The 24,999-nt window shown below is 36.6% G+C and overlaps 1 protein-coding gene across 2 annotated transcripts in view; it reads right to left on the bottom strand.

Annotated features, from left to right (window-relative positions):
- LOC107094114 (growth factor receptor-bound protein 10-like) overlaps positions 1–24,999 on the bottom strand; it is a 79,345-nt gene that overhangs the window by 19,237 nt on the left and 35,109 nt on the right. For both annotated transcript variants that reach the window (XM_015389534.1, XM_015389533.1), the window contains exon 5: positions 17,792–17,936. In XM_015389534.1, coding sequence (XP_015245020.1) covers positions 17,792–17,936 — 145 coding nt within the window. The remainder of the gene's footprint in view (positions 1–17,791; positions 17,937–24,999) is intronic.

Below are 24,999 nucleotides of genomic sequence, written 5' to 3' on the forward strand. Positions count from 1 at the left end.
AATACACACATACATACATACATACATATATATACACATACACTTGAAAAAACACTTACTAAGCAGAACACCCTTGGGAACAGGGAAGAAAAAAAAGTCCAAAAGAAAATTGGACGAGGAATCTATGTTAGTGCTCCATGTGAACAAAGGGTGCAGAAGTCTTTCAATAAATTAACTGAACACATAAAATGGTTTAGATCAATGAATATCTAAGTTAAAAGTGCAGACTCAAATAATTTTAAGAGCTTGCAGCAAAGCCCGACGGTTGCTTTTGTCTGCCACTGACCACTCAATGTGATTGATTAATTAGAGCCACTTTTTACGATAGGCATTTCAGCCTGTAGCTGGCAAAGCTGGCAGAAACCTCATCAAATGACAGCATTGATCACGTCATTAACATCTATTCCAAAACAAAACAAAACAATTAAAAAGCAAAAGTGATGCACCAACCGCTTTTTAATTCTACCTCACAATTAGGTTCAAGTTTTTGTTGGCCACAGAATCTCAAATAAAAAACAAAACCCATTGTTGTGATGTGGTAAAATGTGAACAAGATCTAAGGATTTTAAGTACTTTATCAAGGTCCTGTATGATTCCTTAAATCTGCAGCAGATGAAGTACTGGTGTGCCACGTCTGGAACAAACTTAGAGTGACTTGCTTCCTGTAGGCTTCTCAAGAAAAGGTGTGTGTATATGTGTGGATGACGACGGCTTGGAAAATTAGTGCAAAATAATAAGCAGTCATGAGATTCTGCTGAATTTTGTTCAGTGGGAAGCTTTAGAGAGGGATAGGGGCAGAACCTGGAAGGCTCGAAAGCAAAAGCAGAGAATGCACAGGGGCACGTATGTGTGGGTGTATATGTGTGTTTCTGCGCGTCTGTGGGACAGGGGAGAGACTGACACAGACGAATGTGAGAAAACGAAGGGAAATGAGTGGGAAGCGCGGGCGAGAGACGCAGTCTGGTGACACACTGCAACAAAATGCAGAGCATGAATGCCGTCCACTGTTAACCACATATCTAGCCTGCACAGCTGCGTTCCTGCCCACCCCCTCTCTGCCACGGCACTCGAACACACAAGCACACACACACACACACACACACTGCTAGGTCTTCGTCAGAGCTTCCCGGGAAAAGGGGAAAGCCCAGGCAAAACTGCAGGCAAGACAGCACAGCAAAGGTTCATATACTAGCCTTCATGAAATTATGATGAAAGAGAAAAAAATATATAAAACCAGAGACAATTTCTGTGTATCATCTGAAACCAGAAGAAATAATTGAAAAAAATATATATTGGTAGTAATTATCTACCTGATTAAAAGAACAGGGAATCAACTCATCATAGCAGGCTCAGCAGGTCTAAAGTGTGTTTTTATTCAAAATAACACCAAGGAGTGTCATGGTGTGTCACTGCGTCATTGTCTCATGTTTTTCAACAACTAAGGCTCAAATGTTTCCAGCATGGCCAAAGAGAAAAAATAAAATCTTTGCAGGAAGCGTTTCTTTGGCTGTAAAGCATAGCAAATGCTGGCAGGTATCTGTAAAAGGTGGGATAGCCGAGAACAAGGAACCGCTGAAGCATATGGTATGCAAATTACAATAAATAACGGGTAAAAATCTCTCAATCCTTTTTCTATTATGTCCTTTAGGTCATTCATGTAGGCAATATATATAAAACAAAATCTCATGTTAGCAGGGTTACACATTCCCTGAAAATTTGATCAAACAGAAATTGGTTGTATGTCATCATGGCTGGCAGGCTACAGCTAAACTAATGAGCTATTGAATTTCTTGGACAAAATGTTAAGATGTAATATCCCTGAAATAATCCCTGATTATGCAATTCAAAAACAAAAAAGTAAGCTGGCAAAGAGGGACTTGAGTGGCAGTACATAATGTCTGTAATTGGTCGCCTTGGATTTACCCATGGGCTTGTAAAGAAGTGTTTTGAGGGATCATTTTGTAGAAAGGTCAATTTTGGAAAATTGTCATGAGTGTGGAAATTTACAATTGACAATATACAGGTTCATTGAAAAAGCATGTTTTCTATAAAGATATCTAGAGAGGTAAGTGGAAAACATCAAAGTCAAAACACTTTGACTGAGGGCTGGTTCTTATAAATCTAAATAAAGTATATCTCTTACAAAGTCTTTACCCCAAATTGTACTTGCCAAATTTGATTTACCCATATAAATTTCAGTAACCCAGAATGAAAGGTGAAACCTGAGAGAACAAGACCAGATGTTCTGGAAATCAGATTTAGACCAGAATTGCATGAGATTCAGCTCAACCTGCTGTGACGGGTAACTAGCCAGTTGGAAAAAAAAAAATACAATCTGTATCCTTCCAGCTACTGAATGCATCATACTGATGGGGCAAAGTCATTACTTACTAAATTGTGAGTAAGTCATGACTGGAAATTCTCAAGACAAGTCACAAGTCAAGACATACGCTCGTGTTTTAAACTTCAGTCATTAAAAAAGTCATAATGAGCTATCTGGAAAATTTATGATGCATGTAATTCTTATTATCAATTTTTAACATGGTAGCATTTCACTTTAATTGGAGCATAACAAATTTTCAAGTTAATCTTCATGAAAAAGTCAAATCACAATTCATTAGTACTCAGGTCAAAGTCAAGATAAAATGCTTTTTTCATCCAATCAAGTCAAGTCTCAAGGAAATCAAATCTGTTACATTAGTCTAATTCAGGCCGTCACTAAGTAAAAATCTCAACCAATGCTAAGTGCTAACCAGACGGAGCTTAGTAAATCAGCCTTGGCTCTAAAATGAATGTATAGCTATTTTCCACATCAGAGACAAGATTACAAATGATGTAAAAGGAACATCTGTGATCCAAGAACGTGTATAAAATAAAAGTGGAGACAATGAAGACATCCTAGTCCTTCCCATTTTTTCATATTTATATTTATATATATATATATATATATATATATGTATATATATATATGTGTGTGTATACATATATATACATACATGCATTGCAGAGATTTTCTTTGGTAAAATAATTTCCCATCTAAAAATGTATACAACGCAGCACTAATTTTTAAATCACCAATTGTCTTGTTTTGCTACTTAAATTCCAATTGCAAACAAAATAATGTTGCTGCTAATGAAGACTTTTAGGATTTTAACACAGTACGTTCTGCTTTGCAACTTTGTCACTAAATAAACCGATACAAAATGTTTGACCCACATAGTTATCAGGTAATATATCAAATATTTATCTGCAAACATCTTTTTTCCATGCATACACATGCGTCACTGGGTTCCCTCTCAAGTGCATAAGAAAAATAGATAGCCACATCCCTGCACATAGGCCAGAGAGTAAGCCAGCAAAAAGAAGAGATAATTTGCTGCTTTAAAACAAGTCGTCATTTAGCCATAGGAGCAGAGCATGGCCTCTCAACCACTCTGATGACTCAGGTCTGATAGCTGCCCTGTGATGTAATGCCTCAGGGAGAAACTGAAAGCTTCAGGCAGCACAAAGACACACAAACCCTCCATCAGACACGCAGGCACCCAGACGTGCAAACTCACACATCAACACTTTTAAGGTAAATAGACCCAGTCAAACTGCAGTATTCAACTGCATTCTAGCTTCTGCACACAGCAATGCATTCCTCACACCGGCAAAGAAATGACACAGCAGCACAGGTGGAGAACAAGCACATGTAGACAAAGAGATACTGTGTGCGTGTGTGTGCACGTCCAACAGCTCACTTACTTCCACTTCAATCTCTTTGTCTCTCGCTATATAAATAATTCCACTAGTATTACGTCCATATTACAAGATATTACATCAGATAGGAGTTACCAAAACACTATTAGCCATTAGGCATACTCTTCAGCAGCCATTAAACATGAAATTTATAGAGCATTCAAAAACAACCTAGAGAAAAGCTGTGTTAGTGAAAGGATACTTGTTGGTGAAAAAGTGAAGAAGAAAAAAAAAACTCACTAAACTATACAGTTAGAGCCAAAAATAGATGTTATATAATAATTTTCAGTAAGTACAGTTGTGACTCTTGTGAAAAACCTTAAACAAAACCGAAGTCATGTTTCATTTGTTTAAGCAGGGACTCTCTCATCATGCTGCTCCAATCTTAAAAACAAGACCTTGAATGAACTGTAGCTGCCTACCTAAGTAAAACATCTGTTCGCTGTAGACCAGGGGTGTAAGGAGTGGCGCAAGAACTTGTAAAATTAAAACACACGTTATTTCTCCTGAAAGTAAAGTCTGTCTCATGAGCTATCATTAGCACTGAATATGAAGGGCTTCAAACCTGGTTGAGGCTGTTATTTTGAAGAAAGACAGGAAGTACTTCCTCAGTTGTTGTCATGCAACAAGGGCAGATCAAGAAGTACACCAGCCTACACATTAAGTTGTCTGACAACAGTTGGTCACAATAACACTGAAGAAGTCCGTGTCCTTTCTAGTTCAGTTCTGCAGCAATATTTCAGTTACTTGCTAGAAAAAGAGAACTGTGTAAATACTGAGTAAATAACATGTTAATTGTTAAAAACCAAATTCTATCAGTAACACTAAAATGTTAATAATTTTTTTTTTTAAATGCAGATTGGTCTGTGTAAAAAAGATATACAAATACATTTTCATTTAACTAATCAACAGGGTTGTAAATAAATAATAGGATTAATAGATAAAAAAACATCCGATGGTTTGTTTTAGCAAAATAAGCAACTTTTTTTTCATTTCCAATATATTTAGGTTAATGAATGGGATAAAAAATAAATATAAGTTTGTATTATAATGATGTATAGCAGTTTTTACATTCATTTAAAAGATATTTGAAAGTTGCATCTTTGATGCATTGATTCATCCAACCATACATATTCAGTTCAATTTTAAATGTCTTGGTTTTAAACCAGCAACTTTATGCATTATTAAAACCTACAGTGTGGTTGTTGTAGAAGGATGTGGTAAACATCCATTTTGCAATTAAAAAACCTTTTTTGAATACTCTTTTATTATGTACTTGTTTTACCCTGCTTTACTTAAATAACTAAGAACCAAAAGGGAAACAAATTCTGAACTCAACAATTTTATGATACTATTATTAAGTAGGATTATTATTAGTTTTCATTTTTATTTATTGAAAATGAACAAACTGTCTTCTCACAGGCCAGTCAGTCATCTATCCGTTGCACAATGAACACTTAGCTCTTCCCATTGCCTCTGCTTTTCCAAATGTATGTGTTTCCAGAAACAAAAAAACAAACAAAACAAAAAAAAACTGACCCATTGATTGCTAGATCTGGCATACAACAACCCACGTTGGCCCCCCTAAATTCTCGCTAACAAGTAACCTCCATAAAGGCCCTCGCTGACTGTAATGCTGTGCTGTGTGTGGTCTGGACTGCCCCTGAAAATGTCCCAGATGATGAGATGGAGACACAAAAACCTGAATGGGACTCGGACAATTGGCTGTCCCCACTTAGCGATTGCAGTCAGCAGGAGCGGGAAGCAAGGGCCAAGAAAACTTTGCTGACTCATGAGGAAGATCCAAAGAACTGTCCCTTGTCATCTAATTACAGGAAACTAGTTACAGAGGCCTGTCCGAGCTCCATGAACCAGAAAAAGGCACAATTTGGGTTTACTGGTATAGTAATACATATATTCATTAGATAAAGGGAGATTTTTTCTTATCAATTAAAATCAAGTAAAAGGATTTACTATCTCCAGTTTATTTGAAAGTCATTCTAAAAAGTTTAAAAGAGTTCAGAATCCGTTAGAAAAACTTATCTAAAAACTTTGATACAGCAGCCCTCATACTGTATTGAATTATTTCTACATCTAGTTCAAATGATCTGCTCTGTCAAAAAACCTTCTTATTAACACGCTACACAGTGAGAATTATCAATAAAAGAAAATAAAGGTAGGACAAGCTTTATATTCACAAATGGTGTCAAATTTGCAAAGTGATGCATCCAGATGTCAGATTTGTGTGTAGCTTATAAGGAGCCCCAAATATAAAGTCATTTGCTTGAAGTTGAACCTCAGAAATTTAGGAGAAAAATAATTTTAAGGTATACATTTTATATATATACACATACAGACATATTTTTAAATTAAAAATCATTTAAAAACACCAGATTTGGTGTTTGATAATAAAGTTCATATCCTTTCAGAGCAACATTTTGGGTGATTTATAGAGAAAATAAACAAAATCAATTTGTTATTTAACTGTGATCAACAAAAATGTTGCCCCTTGCTTTGATCCTCTCTAATTGAACTCATATACTTAAACAGATCAAACTTCACATAGGGAAATCTACTATGGACACAGATTGTTTAAAACATAGTTAGAATTTATTACTTTTTTACTGATTTAGTAGAAACAACAAAAATTGAGTTTTTTTAACTGAGTCTGAGGGGTTTGGGCTCCAATAGGAGCTTCACGTGTATAACAAGTGAAAATCTAGAGCTATTTAGATCTATTTCACTTCTGCCAAACATATGAAGGGGTTTGTACTGACAGAGAAAACATGCAAAATGGCAGATATTTTGCCATCATATATTAGCAGGAGTAAAGCCTTTCTTTCATTGAATGCCAGCACACCATAGGAAGCAAATGTCCTTTTAAAGCACTGCTGTGAGAGAACAAAAGGAGGAAGTAGGGACATCCTAATTGGGCGAACAAAGAGTGACAACGCTGACTGGATTATATATAGTGGAGATAGTGTGGAGATGGTCCACTTCCTCTACAGCAAGCCCTGGTAGTTACTGTGAGGTAAGTCAAAGATTGAATCTGACCATAACGAGCTCAGAATATATTCTGCATTCTTTAATTTTTATTTTTGATAAGAAAAAGATTAGATGACAAATAAAGAACAAAAATAAAAATTTGAAATGAACAAAAGCAATTGTTTTATTACTAAATAAGCAAAGAAACCGAAAGCGAAGAAAAAACTGTAATGTTAAAAAGGTCCTGTTTTACAAATGCATATGTTTTAGCATTTTCTAAAAGTTAAAAATCCTCTTTAGATACAATTTTTTGTTTTTTTATTTCTGCAATGAATAATGTTAAAGGCTTGGAGCCACACAGCACAAATGTAATAAAGAATGTCTAAAGCATTTGCTCAAACAAAAAAATGTTAATTGATTTAGATTTGCCACTTTTTCTAAGTTGAAGATCAATTAAAAACTCCATAAACTTAAACCGAATAATCATCCACATTTTTACCCATTTTTTCTCTCCTAGTCTGCTGATTCCTGCTGCCTGCAGTACCTTCCTTCCTACCCAGTCACAGCAGCAGCTTCAGAAATCTGAGCTGTCCTACTTTTCCAGAGACAGTGAGAGAGAGAGATAGAAGGAATGACCCAGAGAGAGAGAGAGGATGGGGAGAAGGCTAAAAGATAGGGAAATGCAGCCTCTGCGACCTACATGAGTCCAGAAGCTGTGTTTAGTTCTGGCCAAATGACAAAGCTACAGGCAGCAACACACAGCTGCATTTATACAGCAGCCCAACACAAGCTAACACAGACATCTGCATTTGCATGTTCAAAGCTGATTGCAGCCTCTTGAGGACAAAAAGGATTATAAAAAAGCTTAAATGCATCCCATATAGGAAATGTTACATCAAAGGCTCATGTTATCCAAATATATGTAACTCAGTTATAATACAATTCTTAATTTATGTAAAAAATGTGTAGTAGAAAGAGGAGTGTTCCCCATGCCTTTGTATGCCTTTATATAAAATAATAAACTGAAACACATAAACATCATGAAAAGCAAGCCAATAAAAACATCTGTGTGGGTGCAAATCCTTTTTCAAAGTATCTTCAACTCTTAAACTGCTTGAATCCTGGTTGTTATAATCCAGATGCCAAAACTTAATAATAATTGACCTTTATTAATCTCACACTGAAGAAATTTACTTTTGTATTTAACACATCCGCTTAAGGAGCAGTGGGCTGCCATTGTGCGGCGCCTAGGGAGCAGTGTGGGGTTACGGGTCTTGCTCAGGGATCCAGAGTGGCAGTCTGTGGGAGTGGGGCGTGAACTCAGAAACTCTGGATTCCAAGTGCAATGCCCTAACCACTAGGCCACCTCTTCCAACACTTTGGTCAACATTAAATTTAAGGACTTTTCAAAGACATTTCAAAACCAACACCCTCAGATTTAACGACAGTATGTGACCTACTGCCACCACTGAATATGTCCTCAATAAAAGATTTTAATGCAACGCAATTTTCATTTAGAAAACTGATGGTAGACACTGTTGGGTCAGAATCAATGGAAGAAAGTGGATTAAATGTATAGCAATAATATTTATAGCCTACATTTATATCAGCAGTGCATGGATATTTCTAGAGAAATTAGGTTTCATTGCAAGGGCGTTTAAATACATTGGTTCAAATGCTCACAGAGGCTATTAAGTGAAGAATAAATAATCAACAGGAAAAATCTGTCAGGTCTACACCTCTTAATTGTATAAAATTATGGACTAGAAAAGAATTAACATGTGGGGTAGCCTAAGTAAAACTGCACTGATAAAACTAAATATGAAATAGCCTAAAATGCTTTTTTAAATTTTAAAAATACCTCACTGGGAGAAATATGAGCAAAATGCTACTGAACAGTTAAAGATTTTCTCTGATTGACCTTTCCATTTTTAGAAACATGCATGGCAGAAAATAGAAGTTCAACTCAAAAACCCAAATAGTATTCAACAACTGACAAAAACCAGAACGTTAATATTTGAGAATAATTTACTATAGCTCTTTTTCACAAACCATGCATTCTGAAATGGGCACTTGTTGTGTAGGGCATTCCATTCTCACTCAATAACTGACCAAAAATACAGTATATATGCTGTTTCACACACTAACTATACTGATTACCTACAAAAACAAAACAAAAAAAAACCTGACATGTTAAAGGTATAGTGGAGGATATTCTTTTTCCAGGTGGATCATCTAAATAAGTGGTTCTCCTAATTGTCAATCATTCTGGGGATATGTTTACGTAAGGCCGTCCCACATGCTCGTCTCTAAATGGCTATCTTTTTCTGCGCATGAGTACTTTTAGGCATTTATATGTGGTGAGCTACGGTTTCAGAAAGTCATTCAAGCTCACCTTTCTCACCACGGTTCTTTAAAAATCGAGGGTCGTGAGAGAAAAAGTGTCTATGAAGTGTATGACAAGAACAAAAACAAGATCAGAGTGTTTTTGGGAGATTCTTTCACGTGATGGCGTACACTGAAAGCACAGTTTGGGCTTCTCACCGATGCCTCGGTCGCAAAGTTTCTACCCAACAGGTAAAGTTTGGCATTCTATTTGGAAAACTGCACTGCTAGTGAAACGAGGAGAAATGGGCTCGTGCAATCACTCGCACGTGTTTACTAGCCGTTCCCTCTTGGGAGCAGGGTTATGCATTTGTGTATCTTCTTTTTAAAGTGGGGCGGGTCTTTTGAAACATTTGCATAAATCCCCAACTATACCTTTAAGAAATGGTCACGCTCCTAATTAAATTTCAACCCCCAAAAATATTCAAGTACTTTAAACGACTTGTGTCTTTATTTATATGGCTTTTTTTTTTAAAGACTTCCATTGTTCTTGGACTTACATTTCCCAAATCTATAAAATTCTGTGCAATACTAAATCCCCCTGTGAGAAAAGAATTATTATCCAGTGCTCCCAGTTTTTGACTCAGCAGTAATCTTGCTTCAGGTCTTGGTGACAGGCGATGGACATTTTGAACAAAAATTTCAATTTCCACTTGCCACAACCAGCTTTGGCTGTGACAGTTTAACAGGCCTTTTTTTCTTAAACTAACCCTCTCCTAAGACTAATCATCTAGGCTCACTGTAGCTCTAAACAGAACCTGCATTTGCGGCTTTTTTTTTAAGCCTATCTGTTGCACTGGAGCGGTAGCAGGTCTAGCTTGCAAGTCCAAGCATGTTTCCGTTTAGCGGCTTGAGAAGAATATAGCGCTGACACATGAGATGTTCCAGACTAAACCACAACCGATCTGGCTCCTCTCCAACTTACATTTGTTCAACAGCAGTGAAACAATTTGTAGTTCACAATGGTGAATGGTGCAAATCCACTCAGTCACTCTATGCCCTTAAATGTAAGCTGGTCTGCTTGTGTCTGAGCAAAATAAAGCCCTGCTATGTAGACAAAAAGGTTTCTGTAATGCCAGCATGCCCTCTTTACCTCTGATAGAAAGTGTGTATGTGTAACAGTGTTTTGGTAAGTAGACACGGTATTAGGAATAATGGGGCCAACAAGCTATGCATGGTTAAAATAAAAATGAACACACATGTGCAAAAGTTCAACCAGAAATCTGTTTAAAGGTATTTTTTATGCTTCTATGAGTTCAAATAATCAGAAAGAAATAAACAATCTAAGCAACCAATATGCTCTTAATCAGACATATTTGCTGTCAAAATCGTATAAACTTTGCTGTCCTGTAATTATATTGCACAAGTGCCTGAATATTTGTCTTTCATTTCGCTTTAAGACCTATTGAAAACTAAGCAGGCTGCTGGATGAGTGAGCCAGCGGATTCCTGGCTTTGCTTCACCTTTGATCTCTGCACAGAGCGGCTCGCCGAACACATCAGGCCTGCAAAGAGAAGCAGAGCTAGCACAGACGTAAACACACCGTCAGGCGCTCTTGCAGGGGCACATGCAAAAAACGTTTCTGCTCGTAAAGCTGAGCGCACACCCTTGCCGCACACCCCAAGTACACAAAGCAGAACCGCCTCAAAGGCACGGCCCTACTTTTAAACACACACACACTTATGCACACGGCCACAGATGTTCTCACACATCGAGGCCAATGGTTTGGCCACTGATAGCATTCCAGACTTTTACAGTGGAAAAATCTGCCCTTTGACACACACTACAACACATGGTTACAGCAACAAAATTTAAGTTTTTTTACTTACAAAAAGAAAATGAATACAACAATAATCCTTTATCATCCCACAGAAGGCAAAACATGCCACTGAGTAGGATGATTTGAGAAAAATGAAAAATATGTGCACATACAATAGTGCATTGATCAACTTTAGGAGGAGTGATGATTATAAAGTCTAAAAGTTGCTAGCAGGAAGGATCTGCAATAATGTTCTTGCAATAAGACTTTACAATCTTTTGCAACAACTTCATACATGATGTGGGAGAAAATTGCTGAGTTTACGTGTTCAAAAATATTCATTGGATTCATTTTCCAATACAAAAATCAAATATGCAAATATGATTTGCTTTTTGGAATTGCATTACAACCATAAGAACCAGGGATTTATGTCACTGAGTTTGAATTTCTATATATGATTAACTTCTATATATGATATGTTTGAACTGATTCTATATTTTTGGGGGCGAAAAAATTAATTTTTGTCTTCTACTTAGGAGCAACTCATCGGTCATTGGTGTCAACCAAAATGGATGACAGCCAGCATTTTTAACATCTCCCTTAGAGTAAAGCAATATATTGCGGATCATCAGTTTACCAAATTTTATTTTCTTGTTTTCAAGACAAGCAGTCCCTTTACTCTATCACACTAAACTGAGCTCTAAATGTCCATGACTGCATTACCTCCTAGCCACTGCCAGTTCCAGGACTGTATCTGTTCAGTTAGCACCAGGTTGTGCCTGATGGACTCTTCACTATACATTGCTATAGCCCCTGGAATCCTTGACCTGGCCATCTGACCTGGTAGAATACTGAACCTCAGCCAGTCCTTTTGGTAGTGATGTGTCTGGGACTCACATTTTCCTTGTTGCACATCTTTGTTAAAAGCGGGACCAGTAGTTTTCCTTGACAGTGTGGCAGATAGTTACATTGCAAGCATGATGAATTGTCGCGGGATTTCTGAATCCACAAACTCTCGAAAATACATCTTGCCAGGAACCAGCGGAGACGTTTGGCCCTGAGACAGAAATGTGTCTGATCAATGAAATGCAGGGACGTGCATAATGTCTCTGCAACAACCAAAGATGGAAATCTAAGAAAAACAAATGGCTGCACCGGTTTTAGCAGGAATACCCTTTATTTCATTTTGAAACACAAAAAAATAAGGATGTGATTTTTCCCTTTGTGGAATGGAAAATGGTGGCGCGGCCCTTCAGACCGGATTTGGTAGGACTTCATCAGTTCACTCCGTGAAAGTCATAAAAACAATACATTGTATTAACAGGAACATTTTCATCTTTAACAAACATGCAGCTGTAAGGTTTAAGTTGAATCTATTAATCAAATCTAAGATAAAAGTCCATAAAGGGGTAAACTAACCCAACTTAAAAGTACTATCAAACTAGATTGAATAGATCTATCCATATATATCCAGCACACTTTCCCAGTACCCAATCTAGAACTCTCCTCAGTATTGTGAAATATACAGATAATAATATCATATCAGTGTAGTCCTTCCCCCCAAAACACCAGATGTCATATAGACGTTGGTTTTTAGGCTAAATCTGTTCGGTCCATCACAGTCTTGATTTAGTTCAGAAATAGTTGTTTTAATTTTGTCCCACTTTAATCCCAAAATAGACTGCGTTTTCAATGTCTTTTCAACGATTTGAAAGTTACGGCTTTTCTACCAAATGTAGAATCGTTTGGATGAAAATCATTTTGTCTTTTCAACCAATTTTTGCCTGATTGGTTATTCATTGCAACTACATAAAAGTGAATTTAGTAAGCCTGTTCTGTAAGTATATAATGCCTTTGCATTTTAATATCCACTATTAAAAATCGACCGTCAGACTTGATCAATGAAAAACATGCAATATTAATATTTCATTAAAATAGAGCATGATATGAAGCTTTAGTGATGTTGTAGTGGTCCTAAGCAGAGTGAAAGAAAGTAATTAAATAACATGTATGAGAATCTTTTCAAATTATAACAATGGACTGCAATTAGTTCTAACAAATTGCAGCAACCCAGGTCAGTGTTCTGCAAAATTCTCTAGTTATAACATTGAAGTAAACTGCAGCATATTTCCCTAAGTGTACATTTGAAGAAAAGAAAAAAACTTCTACTGTAAGGGTGACGCTCATATCCTACAGACCTTGGAGAAATACCGTCCTCCCAGAGTGTAACGTGAAAAAGCCAAGCTGGGGAGATGAAGGCTGAGCGATGAGGAAAGACAGGGGTGGGGGTTGGTAACTGGGAATCATATGGTCGCGTCAAACAGCTTGGCCAACGATTCCTGACAGCCCTGCACTACATCCTCATGTCTCCCTAACACAGGCCAGAGAATGAGGCGAGGAGGAGCAGAGAGAGACAAGCATGAGAGTCTGTCAGAAAGCGCCGGGAGGTTGGAAAATTCAGTAAACTTAAACAGAGAAACTGAAAAGCAATTTGGCATGGATATTTGGAGGGCTGCAAGACGGAAAGACACAGAACAGAGAAAAAAAAGAGACCAAGATGAAGCAAAGGAGATAAGCGGAAGGGGAAAAAAGTGGGACTAAATAGGGCACATGTGGTTCTAATGATGAAGGTCAGAGGTCTTGGAGAGGGGGTACAATAATTTACCTTCTCCAGATCCCTCTTGTCAAACCTAAAACAAATCACCATCTCCTTTATGGATTCTAACCACTGGAAAGTAAGGGTTACTTTTTTTTTTTTTTTCTTCTTTTTATCTCCTTAAAGATTCAGGTGTGAGCAGGCAATGTGCAAGAGTCCTTCGTGGAAAAAGGTGCTGAGCTGGATTTCCACAGAACAGCTACAATGAGCCATACTTTCCATTGCAATCAACAATAGAGAGACCCTGCCAGTGCTGTAAATAGTTTGCAGAGCTCACTGAGGGGCTAGCAAGTGTAAACACACATGTGTCGAAACGACTAACACCCGATTGCATGGATGGATGTGTAGGCACTGTCACATCAGTTTACATGAGTTGGTATACGGTCCATATGCATTATAAACACAAACAATCAATTACAAATTCCATCAGGTTTTTTTTTTTTTTAACAGCATTGTTCTTCTGTGGTAGTTGGGAAATAAAAAAAAAGGAGAAAGTTCATCATCCTCAGATATACGGATTCTAAAGTGTTTGAAGATATTTCATCACATAGTGAAAGACTTTTTCTTCATGCTTCTGTGGCATTTTTGGTTTTATCATAACTAAAAAAGTAAGTGATGTCAGTCAAATCAAAATTGTATTGGATTAATCGAGATTAATCACTACGGCGGAAAGTTGCTGTTTCTTAATCTAATCCCAAGTATCAACCAGGCATTCTCAAACGATTTTGGATTTCTTAATCAAGCTTAGAAATCAATAACAGTTGTTGAGTTGTTGTTAAGAGATCTTGTAACCAATATACCCAACAAATAATGTTCAAACTGCAGAACAAGTTTTAGACTTAAAGCCAGTATGTATGTGAATGGCTTCGGCTGGGTAGTTGTTAAATTCAAGGAGGTTCTACTAAAGGAGCTAGAGTTGCTCTTTACAATAATCTATCGGCTAGGGATGAAACAGAAGAAAAGAATTAAGATAAAAAATAAATAATGAGAATGAAAAAAAAAATAAAACTTATTCTGTAAGTTTTGTTGGTGTGGAATTATATTGCCCTAAAGTATGTTATGAGCAAAACCATGAATAAGTTACATTAAAACAGAAAATAAACCCTATAGCATTATCATAGCAGTAATTTTGAGAAACATCACCTGCAGAATGCAAATATATACGGCTTTACAGAGGACAGTAGCTGTATCAGTCTCCCTTACCTTATTACTGCCTGATTTATAGAATCGAACGGATCATTTAGACAGAAAGTGAAAAGATTTCATGATTTATTTATTTTTTTGGCATATTTTCAGTTGACTCACATGATAGAAGTAGTTGTTTAGAAAAGATTCCATCCCTTTCGATCTGAAGTAAAAGTAGCACAGCATAAAATAATAGTAAACTGAGATTTACACATATTGGTAGCCTGGTGATTATCTGAATATGCATTGCCATTTCAGGGCTGTAATGACTTTCCATCACTGAACGTACCTTGAATTCTTCTATCTAACAGGAAATACTGAAAGGGAAGCTCAAAACATTAGTGTATTAAGCTCAATTTGAGTTGGGTTAAAAAGTGAGGAAAATAATCTGAAGCTCACAGAAAAGACCAACCCTGAATGACTTAAAAACACATATAAAAAGCGTGGCACGTACCTGAACTTTAACTAAATTAAGATATTGAGGCATGATTTTTTTATTTTTTTTTTGGCTTGAAAACACATTTTACTTAAAAAAAAACAACAACAAAATGGGCAGAAATGGAAAGAGGTTATTTTAATATTTCCTTAAACTACATAATATTAAAGATTGAAAAAAGAAAAGCTTTATAGAAATATGAGAACGCTATAAAAGTTGAGCTGCATTTGTAAGCTGGAGCTAGGTTGTAGTTGGGAAGCAACATACACAAAAAAATCTCTTTAGGGTTTCACACACTTGGAATGGATCAGCACTTTTAAGAAGTATAAAACCCCCAAAAACCTGAAAAAACAAACTGGCACAAATATTAATTTCTAGAAAATAAACACATGACTAAAATAAAAAAAAATTAAAAAATGGGAGTTAGGGAGTCACATGCTTACACCTTCTTGTCAATATCGATTAGAGGCTGTCATATATACTGTAGTTAAAAGTAAAATTTAAATATGCAATGATATAAATCAGAGACCAATGAAAAAAGAACGAAATTTGACTGGATATTTTAAGTTTTTTCCAATCTCTACAAGCTCCCAATAACAAAAGTGGTAATTTTTATAACTTCGTATCCATCCCTGAGATACGCCATTAATAATAATCTAGAGTGACTACTGTAAAATTTTGTCTATCAGTTACCTCTGCTGGTAATTCCCCAGCTCCTTTGTTTATCCGCTTCAGTCCCTAGTTTTTACTATGCTACTAACAGGCCATGTGAGAATGACATTCTCAATCCTGAGCCACAAGCTACCATAAACTGGCGTCTAATTATTTACAAGCCTAGCCTGTTTTACTTATTTACAACCGGGGCACAGCAAGTCATTAAATTCACAACAACTTTGTACTACAATAAACTTTGACCTATTTACCATAAGAACAACCTGAGCAGTGGATTTTGTACCAGAGTCTGTAATTAAAGATTAAAAAATCCCTAAAGACAAAACAAAAAACAAAATATCTACAAAAAAAATCCTACTAAAAAGACACAACACAACTTAGAGCTTCTAATAAACCTAAAACTCTCCAAGTTTGAGTTCCTTGGTGGATAAAGTGTGCTCATCAATCCAGAGTAAAAAACTGAGATGACATCTGAGAGGGAAAGAGTTGTGCATGTTAGAGTCAGACTTGTGTTTTGGCTTGAAATGAACTAACTGGAACTGTAGTTTGGTATTTGGTTGCAGTAGTGGAAGCCTTGAAAAGAAAAGCCCCAGATCCCAGCCAGGGGGAGTATTTATGAGAAACTGTCTGCCCTGGTATTACTGTAAACCACTATATTGCCGTAACCAGAATTGGCTGCTTTCATGTGAAGACCATTAACGGTGCAAATGGGGGTGGGGAGATCCGACTTCCCGTAACAGATAGGACAGCAGCCTATGCAGACATGTGCAGGTACGCATGTGCAATAAACACCCCACTTCTTTAGGTTTTCCACTAAGAAAAAATACAAAATAATAAAAAAAAAAAAGATCAAGTGACCCACTATACACACTTACACTTTATTTGGCACAGCTTTACTGCTTGCTGCGATAAAAAAACCAAAATGACAGCAGTATGTTGCATTTATGCATCTACTAATGCAAAAAACAAGTTGCTACAGATTACCTACAAGCTCAAATAAGAACTCATTAAAACTCAGGTGTACAGAACAACATCTATGATTGTACATCATGTTCCAGCAGACGAGCTAAAACAGTAGAAAACCAGATGAACTACAATGCCTGTCAGGTAAGAATATAAAATCGAAGAATGAGAAATGGTTCGACCATCCAAAAGAAAGCAAAAATTAGAACTTAAAATTCAACAAAAATGAAGATATTGAAAAACGAGGATAAGCATCCTCCGTAAAGCTTACTCCAAGTTGAAGGAGCTAATAAAAATATATTTTTAAAAGGGATGTTAAAATGTTTTTCCTTGACAAAGTACATGAACTCTACCGCCTAATTTAATGCAAAGCTAACTCTTTCCATTTGGTTTAATTAGACAGTGCTGATTCTGCAAACAGACCAATCCTTTACAGAATCATAGGTTTACAGGTGTACATGGGTGTACAGAAAATTAATTCACTTTGGATGACATGGTTAAATCTGCATTGTCGAGGCTTTTTGACACACTTCAGCTACAGTTTCCGCAGTGCGTGTTTGAGCCAGTGAAGGTATAAGGTTGGGTTGACTTCAAACATCCCCATTTCACACCCAGATGACAGTCATTTTTACACAATATCCCTTCAAAGTAATACACTATTTTGTGTTAATGCATCATGAAATACTACTAAAGATTGTAATTTGTGTTAATGGGACAAACTAAAGAAGTTCAAAGTGATGTAAATATCTTAAAGTGGCACTCTGAGAAATGAAATCTTCAAAAGTTGAGCTGCAGTTACTACACATTGCAAGGTTTTTCACAAAAAAGCAAACACAAAAAACATTAGATTAAAGTCTATACCTTATTGAAATGGAACTGCACTCATATCATTTTGGGGTTTATTTTTGGATGACCCCCCCAAAAAACAAAATCCTGATATATAGGAGGCCCTGTTATGTTTAGTTAATGCAGCTAAACATAACAGCATATTGTATGATGTCTGACTCACATGTTTGCCTGAAGATGGCTCTCCAGGAGGTAGTGACCCAGGGCTGAGGACTGGGGAGCCTGCTGGGCTGCAGAGCTCAGGGAAAGGGTTTGGGATGGCTGGGAGAGATGACGTCCTGAACTGCTGCTCCTCCTCTTGAAGCTTCCTAAACAACAGTAAACAGAGACCTTGATGTCAGAGTCTGTCTTTGAGAAGTTAGCAGTGTTTTGCTTGTCATTTAAGCAACAGCATCAACCTAAAGCCCAAACTATGATCTGGATGTGGATCGAAAAAAAAGTAAAAAGAGAAAAGTTTCAAAAGAGCTGCTAAAACATGGGAAATTAGTGCTGGAGAGACCCACTGCAGCATACAGCCTCATTTGTTTTTCTGTCTGATCTGGCCATAATGAACAGTCCCAAAGCAAGTGGAAATCACAGCCTCCCACAGCCTGCGCACTTATATCTTAAATATTTATCACACATCAATTCTAAATCAAGACATCACACTAAAGTAGAATTTTGAATAAAACAGATGCAGTGTGAGCCTCAAAGGGATTGACAGATGGGATTTTTCTTTTTTTTTCTTTTTTTTTTAAATCAGCGGGTCAGTCAGTAAAATTTCTGATCGGACGTTGAAAAATAAAAAAAACATTTTGAAAGCCTTTTCTCTCTTTGTCTATAGAACCCAGCGAGTTCAAAAGGGACCAGGCCTTTTGATGTTGTCCCATATGAGCTTGAGAGTAGGGTTATCCAGAGGTCGGTCCAGTATAATAGGAACTCCGAAGCATGCATGTGTAGGTGTGGGTGAGGGAGAGAGAGAGAGAGCACTCATAAGAAAGAATACTCCATTACCTGATCATCCAGCTCTGTTTCCCTCATATTGTCCGAGAGCGAAAAATAGGAACTGACAAAAGCTTCGCTTTGAACCAGTTTGTGTCTAATGTATGCGGGGAGTTAAGAGTTCTGCAGCCTGCATGTGTGTAAGAATAGCTACTTTCAAATGCACACACCTCAGGAGGACTCAAACAAAATGAGTTTTTTTTTTTTTTTTTTACCTTATCCCTCTGCTGGTGTAGACTGAGGCAAAAAAAAAAAGGAGTGACAAGGAAGAACGGGTCATTTACAGGTTACAGGCTAGAAACAGGGAAGAAATGTTATACCCAATTATAAAAAAAAAGGGAGTGAAAGGGTGATAGCGTGCAGAGAAAAATGTATGCCTAAATGAGCAGGGAAAAAAGGATTTGAGATATACTTATGTGCATGGCTATGCATGAATAAAAAGATGCTGAAAGCAGTTTAGGCTTGAAGTTTGTAAGACTACTTTTTCTCTTCTTTGTCCTTCTAGCTATGCAGTCCTATGATAGCTTCACTGTGTTATACTCTAGTGCTAAATGTGAAAAATCCCAAACAGAAACGGTACCCCATATTCTTTTGATATAAGGGGCTTTTTCATTGCATTTCAAAGCCAGTTTTGCCACTTTCCCAAAACTTTGGTAGTGATTTCGAAAGCTTTCCCCATGACTGATGAAAGAAAGGGTTGTGTTCACCGCTTTGTGCCAGCAGCAGTAACTGAAAATGCTGAGTGCACAAATGTACTTTGGAATACTTTGTCACAAATAGTTGTCTTAAGATGGTTTTAAGCAAGGAAGTACACCTTAAAATTCCAATCTGTGGTGTCAGTTTATCAAGGTTATAAGCTTATTTTTGGAATTTATAGAGCTTATAGAGCAGGAGCTTAATGGAAATATGTTGGTAGCAAATAAAAGTGAATATGAAGCATAATTGGACAAATACAGAAATACAATTAAAAATAAATACAGAAATAAATAAATGCTCAATAAATGAATAAGCATACAGTTAATTGCCTCCAAAAATACAATAAAGAAATAAATGTAAGTAGAAATAAAATTATACAGTGAGACAAAAATTATTTATTTATTTATTCGCCTTTGTAATAAATACCTTATTTATTTATTGTCCATTATAATCTTCAACTTTATTTATTTATTAATTATTTTTTAAAGTATTTATTTATGTGCAGGATATAATATTTTTGTCTGTTTTATTCTTCCTTTGTATTTTTTTTACCCTATATATTTCTTCAACGCTAAGCAGTTATTTCTGCTTTTCGTTTTTACATTTCTGTATACATTTCTACCTCATTATGCATTTCTGCCTCATTATGTGCTGGAAAGTTTAAACATTTTGGGTTAATGTCTCTTTCTTTTTCTGCTTTTAGGCAAACAGTTCTTTAGGAGAACACTACTACAGTGTCAAGACAGTGGCTGAATCTCACATAAATCCCACAAATCCTTTGCGTCCAAAAAATAGTCAATTCCTTTTCTACAACCTTTACTCGATAGAAATGTTTACTAATAATTAGAGCGTCAAGGTATCACTTCCTTGTACCAACAGACTGAGTCTAATGAATACAATTTTAACATTTGGAATGAGATGCACCTGTAATTAAAATGTCATTAATATTTTTATAATATTCTGTGCTGTAGATATTTGATAAGATAAATGAGTCATGCAGTTATAAAGCAACAACCCAAGGCCGATGCAAATTAAGTTTAAAAAAAAATGTAATTTCCATTGAGTGTTGGAATTAAACAACTATAGAACTCTGAAGCTGCTCATCTATTATTCATCAGTTGAAAACAAAATTATATCAACAAGGCTTTTACATTTATGCTTTTGTTATTGTCTTTCTCTTTCCTTTGATGTTCTTGAATGCCAACTAGCCCTGCCTATAGTCCTGCAGTCTATATATCTGGTCATTATAGCAGAGCAGCTTTGCTTAACAAAAAATACATTTCAATTCTTTTTTGCATTATTACAAAAAGTTCTTTTTCCAGGTGGATCATCAAAATAAGTGGTCCTACGTGCTCATCCCAATTTTCACTTACTGATGGTGAGTCTTAACCTGACTCCGCCAGATGGATTTGCTCCGCATATCTATCTGGAAACCTTCCGTAGAAGTAACTTTGGGAAGGGGCGAAAATACTGGTTAGCTGATTGGCCTATGTTGGTGATAGACGGGCCAAATAAACCAATCAGATCAACGAAGCATATGACGTAACAGAGCAACGACGAAGAGGAGCCAATTGATGGATCAAACTCTTGCCGAAACCAGTCGGGAGAAGAGCAAAAACATCCTTTCCTCTGAGAAAAGCCTCCAGAGCAGTGTTTTGCTCTTCTTTCAGTGAAGAAATACAGTGTAATTCCGATAAAACTTGCTCGATAGCCATGCTAACGCTAGTTTCATCGGCTGAAGCCGCCATTTTCTTTAGACTGAACTGTCGCGCTTCTCGTTGCGTCACACCTTAACCCGCCTCAAAGCCAACGCTGATTGGACGTTCGTTTGGTGAATGGCTCCAAATTTTCTTCAACGGAGAGTCTCCAGACTGATTAGCGAGTGAAATCTTGAAAGCTCGCGAGATCAGGATGGTCTCACGAGGCTAGGTGAGTCTGACATAGTGAAAAAACTGCAAATCTTCTTTCGGAAAGTAAGCTTGTGTGCACAAGGAGAAATGGGCTTGTGCAAGCTCTCGCACACGTTTATTAGGCGTTCCCTCTCGGGAGCGGGTACAGGGTTATGCATGTGCTTACAGAAATTTGCAAAAGTCCTCCATTATACCTTTAAGATGTTAAAGACACTTTAAGATGCTAGATTTGTGTAGTCATTGTTTATATAAAAATACAGAAAACTTGCTTAACTGCAGAGATGTGTAACATTAACTGCTCTTGCATTGTCACATGGTGCGGTCGTGACATAGCTCATGTATAAATCAATAATTATACTTCACATCAAGGTCTTATTTGAAGTTGTATGAATGCAAAAAACAAGGTATGCAAAAATAAAAAGACTGAGGAGAGGTTCTGCATATCCATTTAGCTGAAATGTATTCTTAGTTTTCTCTCCCATAATCTGGAGCTTATGCTGCATTTGTATGTTCTGAGTATTTTATTTTAAGTTAATCTATTGTTGGGACTTTTTATTTTTTCCAAGTGGATTAAAATCTATATTTGGTGCATCTGTCAATTAGTTTTGTCTAGCGTACCTATTTTGGGTACAAAGTGAAACAAAACAAAAAAACAACTATAAAAAGTCTTTGACCTTTCCCCCATAATCTATTATTTAAATGGTATACATTTAAGTAAAGGAACCTAAAGTTAACATTCAATATGAAATCAATCTGAACAATAAAATCTTTAAAATAATAAAATAAGAAGTATTAATTTGCTAAAATGTCATATCCACCTTCATTACGTTTTCTCATGAGTCATGAAAATCTCAGGGGATGTTTCGTGGATCTTTCAACCAAGACATTATCTGACAACCTTCAGTGGAATCCCCTTGTGCTTAAGTGAGATCTTTAGACGTCATGAAGAAGGCACACTAATTCTGTCTTAAGGTCTTCCAGTCAAAACAAAGCCATGAGGTTCAAATTACAGATAAATGGTGTAACAGATCTACAGGACAACACATGATATTTCTGTAGCAGGTGAGGTACACAAAGCAGCTTAGGAAGTTACAGAAAACTGACATAAAAGTCTTTCATTAGTTGCTCAGCTAAACTAGGTAAAAAAGGACAATTGTGAAGACAAATTAACTGATCCTGAGAAAAGACAGATTACATTTAATTAAGATGAACCTCAGTTCAGCACTTGGCCAGTCTTGTCTTATTTGTAGGGTGGCTGAACAAAAACTTTATTAACTAAATGGTGATTCTAATGGAGGTTTGCCATATTAATCACAACTGTACCTCAATGTTTACATACAAGGCTCCACTTCATGTTCAGCCCTCTAAACGCCCATTCAACCATAAACAGTCCATGCAAAGAAGCTGGAAAGCAACCTGCCTTGGATTGGCAGGGTTCCACCCACATTTTTGTAACAACTTTTGTATGGCTTTGACCCAACCCTCTGAATCTGTCACTTGGCCTGATGAAAGCCAGCATGCATTTTAATCCGGTCATAATAGAGTCATCATCATCATAGAGCAGGAAACCTTGGTGATGCATGAAAAACGCATTCCCTCCTTATTCCCCCCCAAGGTCTCCAGCATAGCCAATGCATCTGTTACGCACCATTATGTAACAGAAATCAGTATGAATGCTTCATACCTTGTAACAATAAGGTGTTGAGCTGTTGTAGGACTCATTTTGTATATCATTGGGAGTTGGAATTTGATAATGAAAAAAAAAGTTTAAATATTCTGCAGAATTTTATTAAGAATTTCAGCTGGTTTATGAATTGTTTAGTTTGTTACAGTTTGAACTCGTACGCCAGGACTGTCACACCTGACTTTTATTTTAAAGGTTTCTATGAGGAAACTAGAAAAACACATTTTGCCCCTATATTTTGACTTACACCTATAGCTAAAACTCGCACATGATTTGGATCATTACCAAATTTTAATGGATTGTTCCCTGGCATAAGGTGCACCCCTGGTTTTCAATTGATCCTGCTAACAAACCAAGAGCCCTCCCTTTTCTTGTAGGTTTGTCTACAGTAAATTACTTCCGGACTTTTTGAGTTTGATGCTGAAGCTATCAATAGTCACTGCTGCCACCCTCTGGTTTAGTGGGGAACTGCTAGTTCCACCAAATATCTCATAACAATAGAGCATCTTTTACAAATTCCTCAATCTAGATTATAATCTTCCTTGGCATGAGGTGCATCTCTAATAAGAATGTTATTAAAATATGTCCATAATGTTTTTAGTTATCCTGAAAAAGAACAGACAGATAAACAGACAAACTAAAGGCAAAAAACATAACCTCCTTGGCAGAGGTTAATATATACTACACTTTCGAAAAGATCTAAGAATAGTATTAATAGCAAAGGATGAAATTATTATATTTGTTTGCACAAATATGTTTTGTATCTGTAGAAGAAGCAAGTTACATTTTGACTCCGTGTCACTGGGAAAATGGGGAATGGTTTGAAACATGCTGTGTAATCGCTTAGTTTGCTGGCTTGGGGCACTTCTGATTTTTCTTCAAATCTGCATCAGTCACATACAAATATATAAATCTATTTGAAGAGAGTAAGTGTGTGGTGTACACTGTGTTACATCTTATGCATAAAAGCCAAAAATGTCCAGAAGGGTTTGCAATGATATCTAGAAGGAGAGATCAAATTTCTCCAGTCTCAGTTTATCTTTAGGGGGGTCCTTGGTCATAATTACTTTATGAAGTTATGGATGACGAAGCTCTATCTTATCCTAAGTAACTCTAAGTTCTTTACATTCCTGATAGAGCATTTGACGCTGATACTGAGGAAAATCAAATGAACAGTTTTTAGTAATCAGGCTCATCTTTTGCTGAATCAGCTCCCATCTTACAACAGATAGGTAGACATTCTGTCTACTCTCAAGGCTAGGATAACATCCTGTCTGGTTCAAGTTAAACATGTTGTCAGTTCGGGTGCTGTGGCCCTTATAAAGAGGAATAGAACACATTTTTAAATTTCCTCTTTATGCTTTCTTCTTTTTCACTTTGTTTTTCTTCTTTCACACAACAGGTTTTAATTGCCAACAGCATCAGTGCCTGACTATTTGTGTTTTCTGCAAGCAAGACATTTCAATTGACTGACAATTCTGAGCCTGATTCTGGTCCTGGTTTGTACCAGTCTAAAATAAGTACTTTCTATCAATTATGCCCTGTAGTTCCTATAGGATGGAGGAGAAGGTTACTTTAGGTTACTTACAAAGTGATATGGTAACTTTCAAAGGATTGTGCTAAATAGGCAAATTTCAAGACACTCAGTTCCACATCTGTTAGGGCTGAAATGTTTAATATCATTATAGCATATATTATATAGCATATCAATTCCATTTGTAAAACCACTAATATGCTAAATAAGGTCTAAGAATAACAAATAAATGAGGTTCATCGATCAACCATCATCTGTGCTGACTTTTAATCTCTGACAATGGACAAGGAAAATCCTTTATCAATTGTCCTTTTCTTACAGATAAGAAAAAGAACTTAGATAAAGATGTTTTCAAAACATTACTAGCTCAACATATCCTTGAAGAGGAAATGGTAATTAAATAAAAACTAGAATTAAAGCGCCCAAAACAAAAGAAATCACATCTGCATAAGATTTGGGGGATTATTTTTCCTCAGAAGTGTACAAGCTAAACAATGCTTGTTCAGGAAGCTTGGGGAACATCTTTAGATCTACCATTACTGCCTGTTGAATTCCTGCAGCTGAGA

This window comes from Cyprinodon variegatus, unplaced genomic scaffold, assembly GCF_000732505.1.
Source record: "Cyprinodon variegatus isolate N-32 unplaced genomic scaffold, C_variegatus-1.0 Scaffold464, whole genome shotgun sequence".
In the NCBI taxonomy this organism is placed as follows: Eukaryota; Metazoa; Chordata; class Actinopteri; order Cyprinodontiformes; family Cyprinodontidae; genus Cyprinodon; species Cyprinodon variegatus.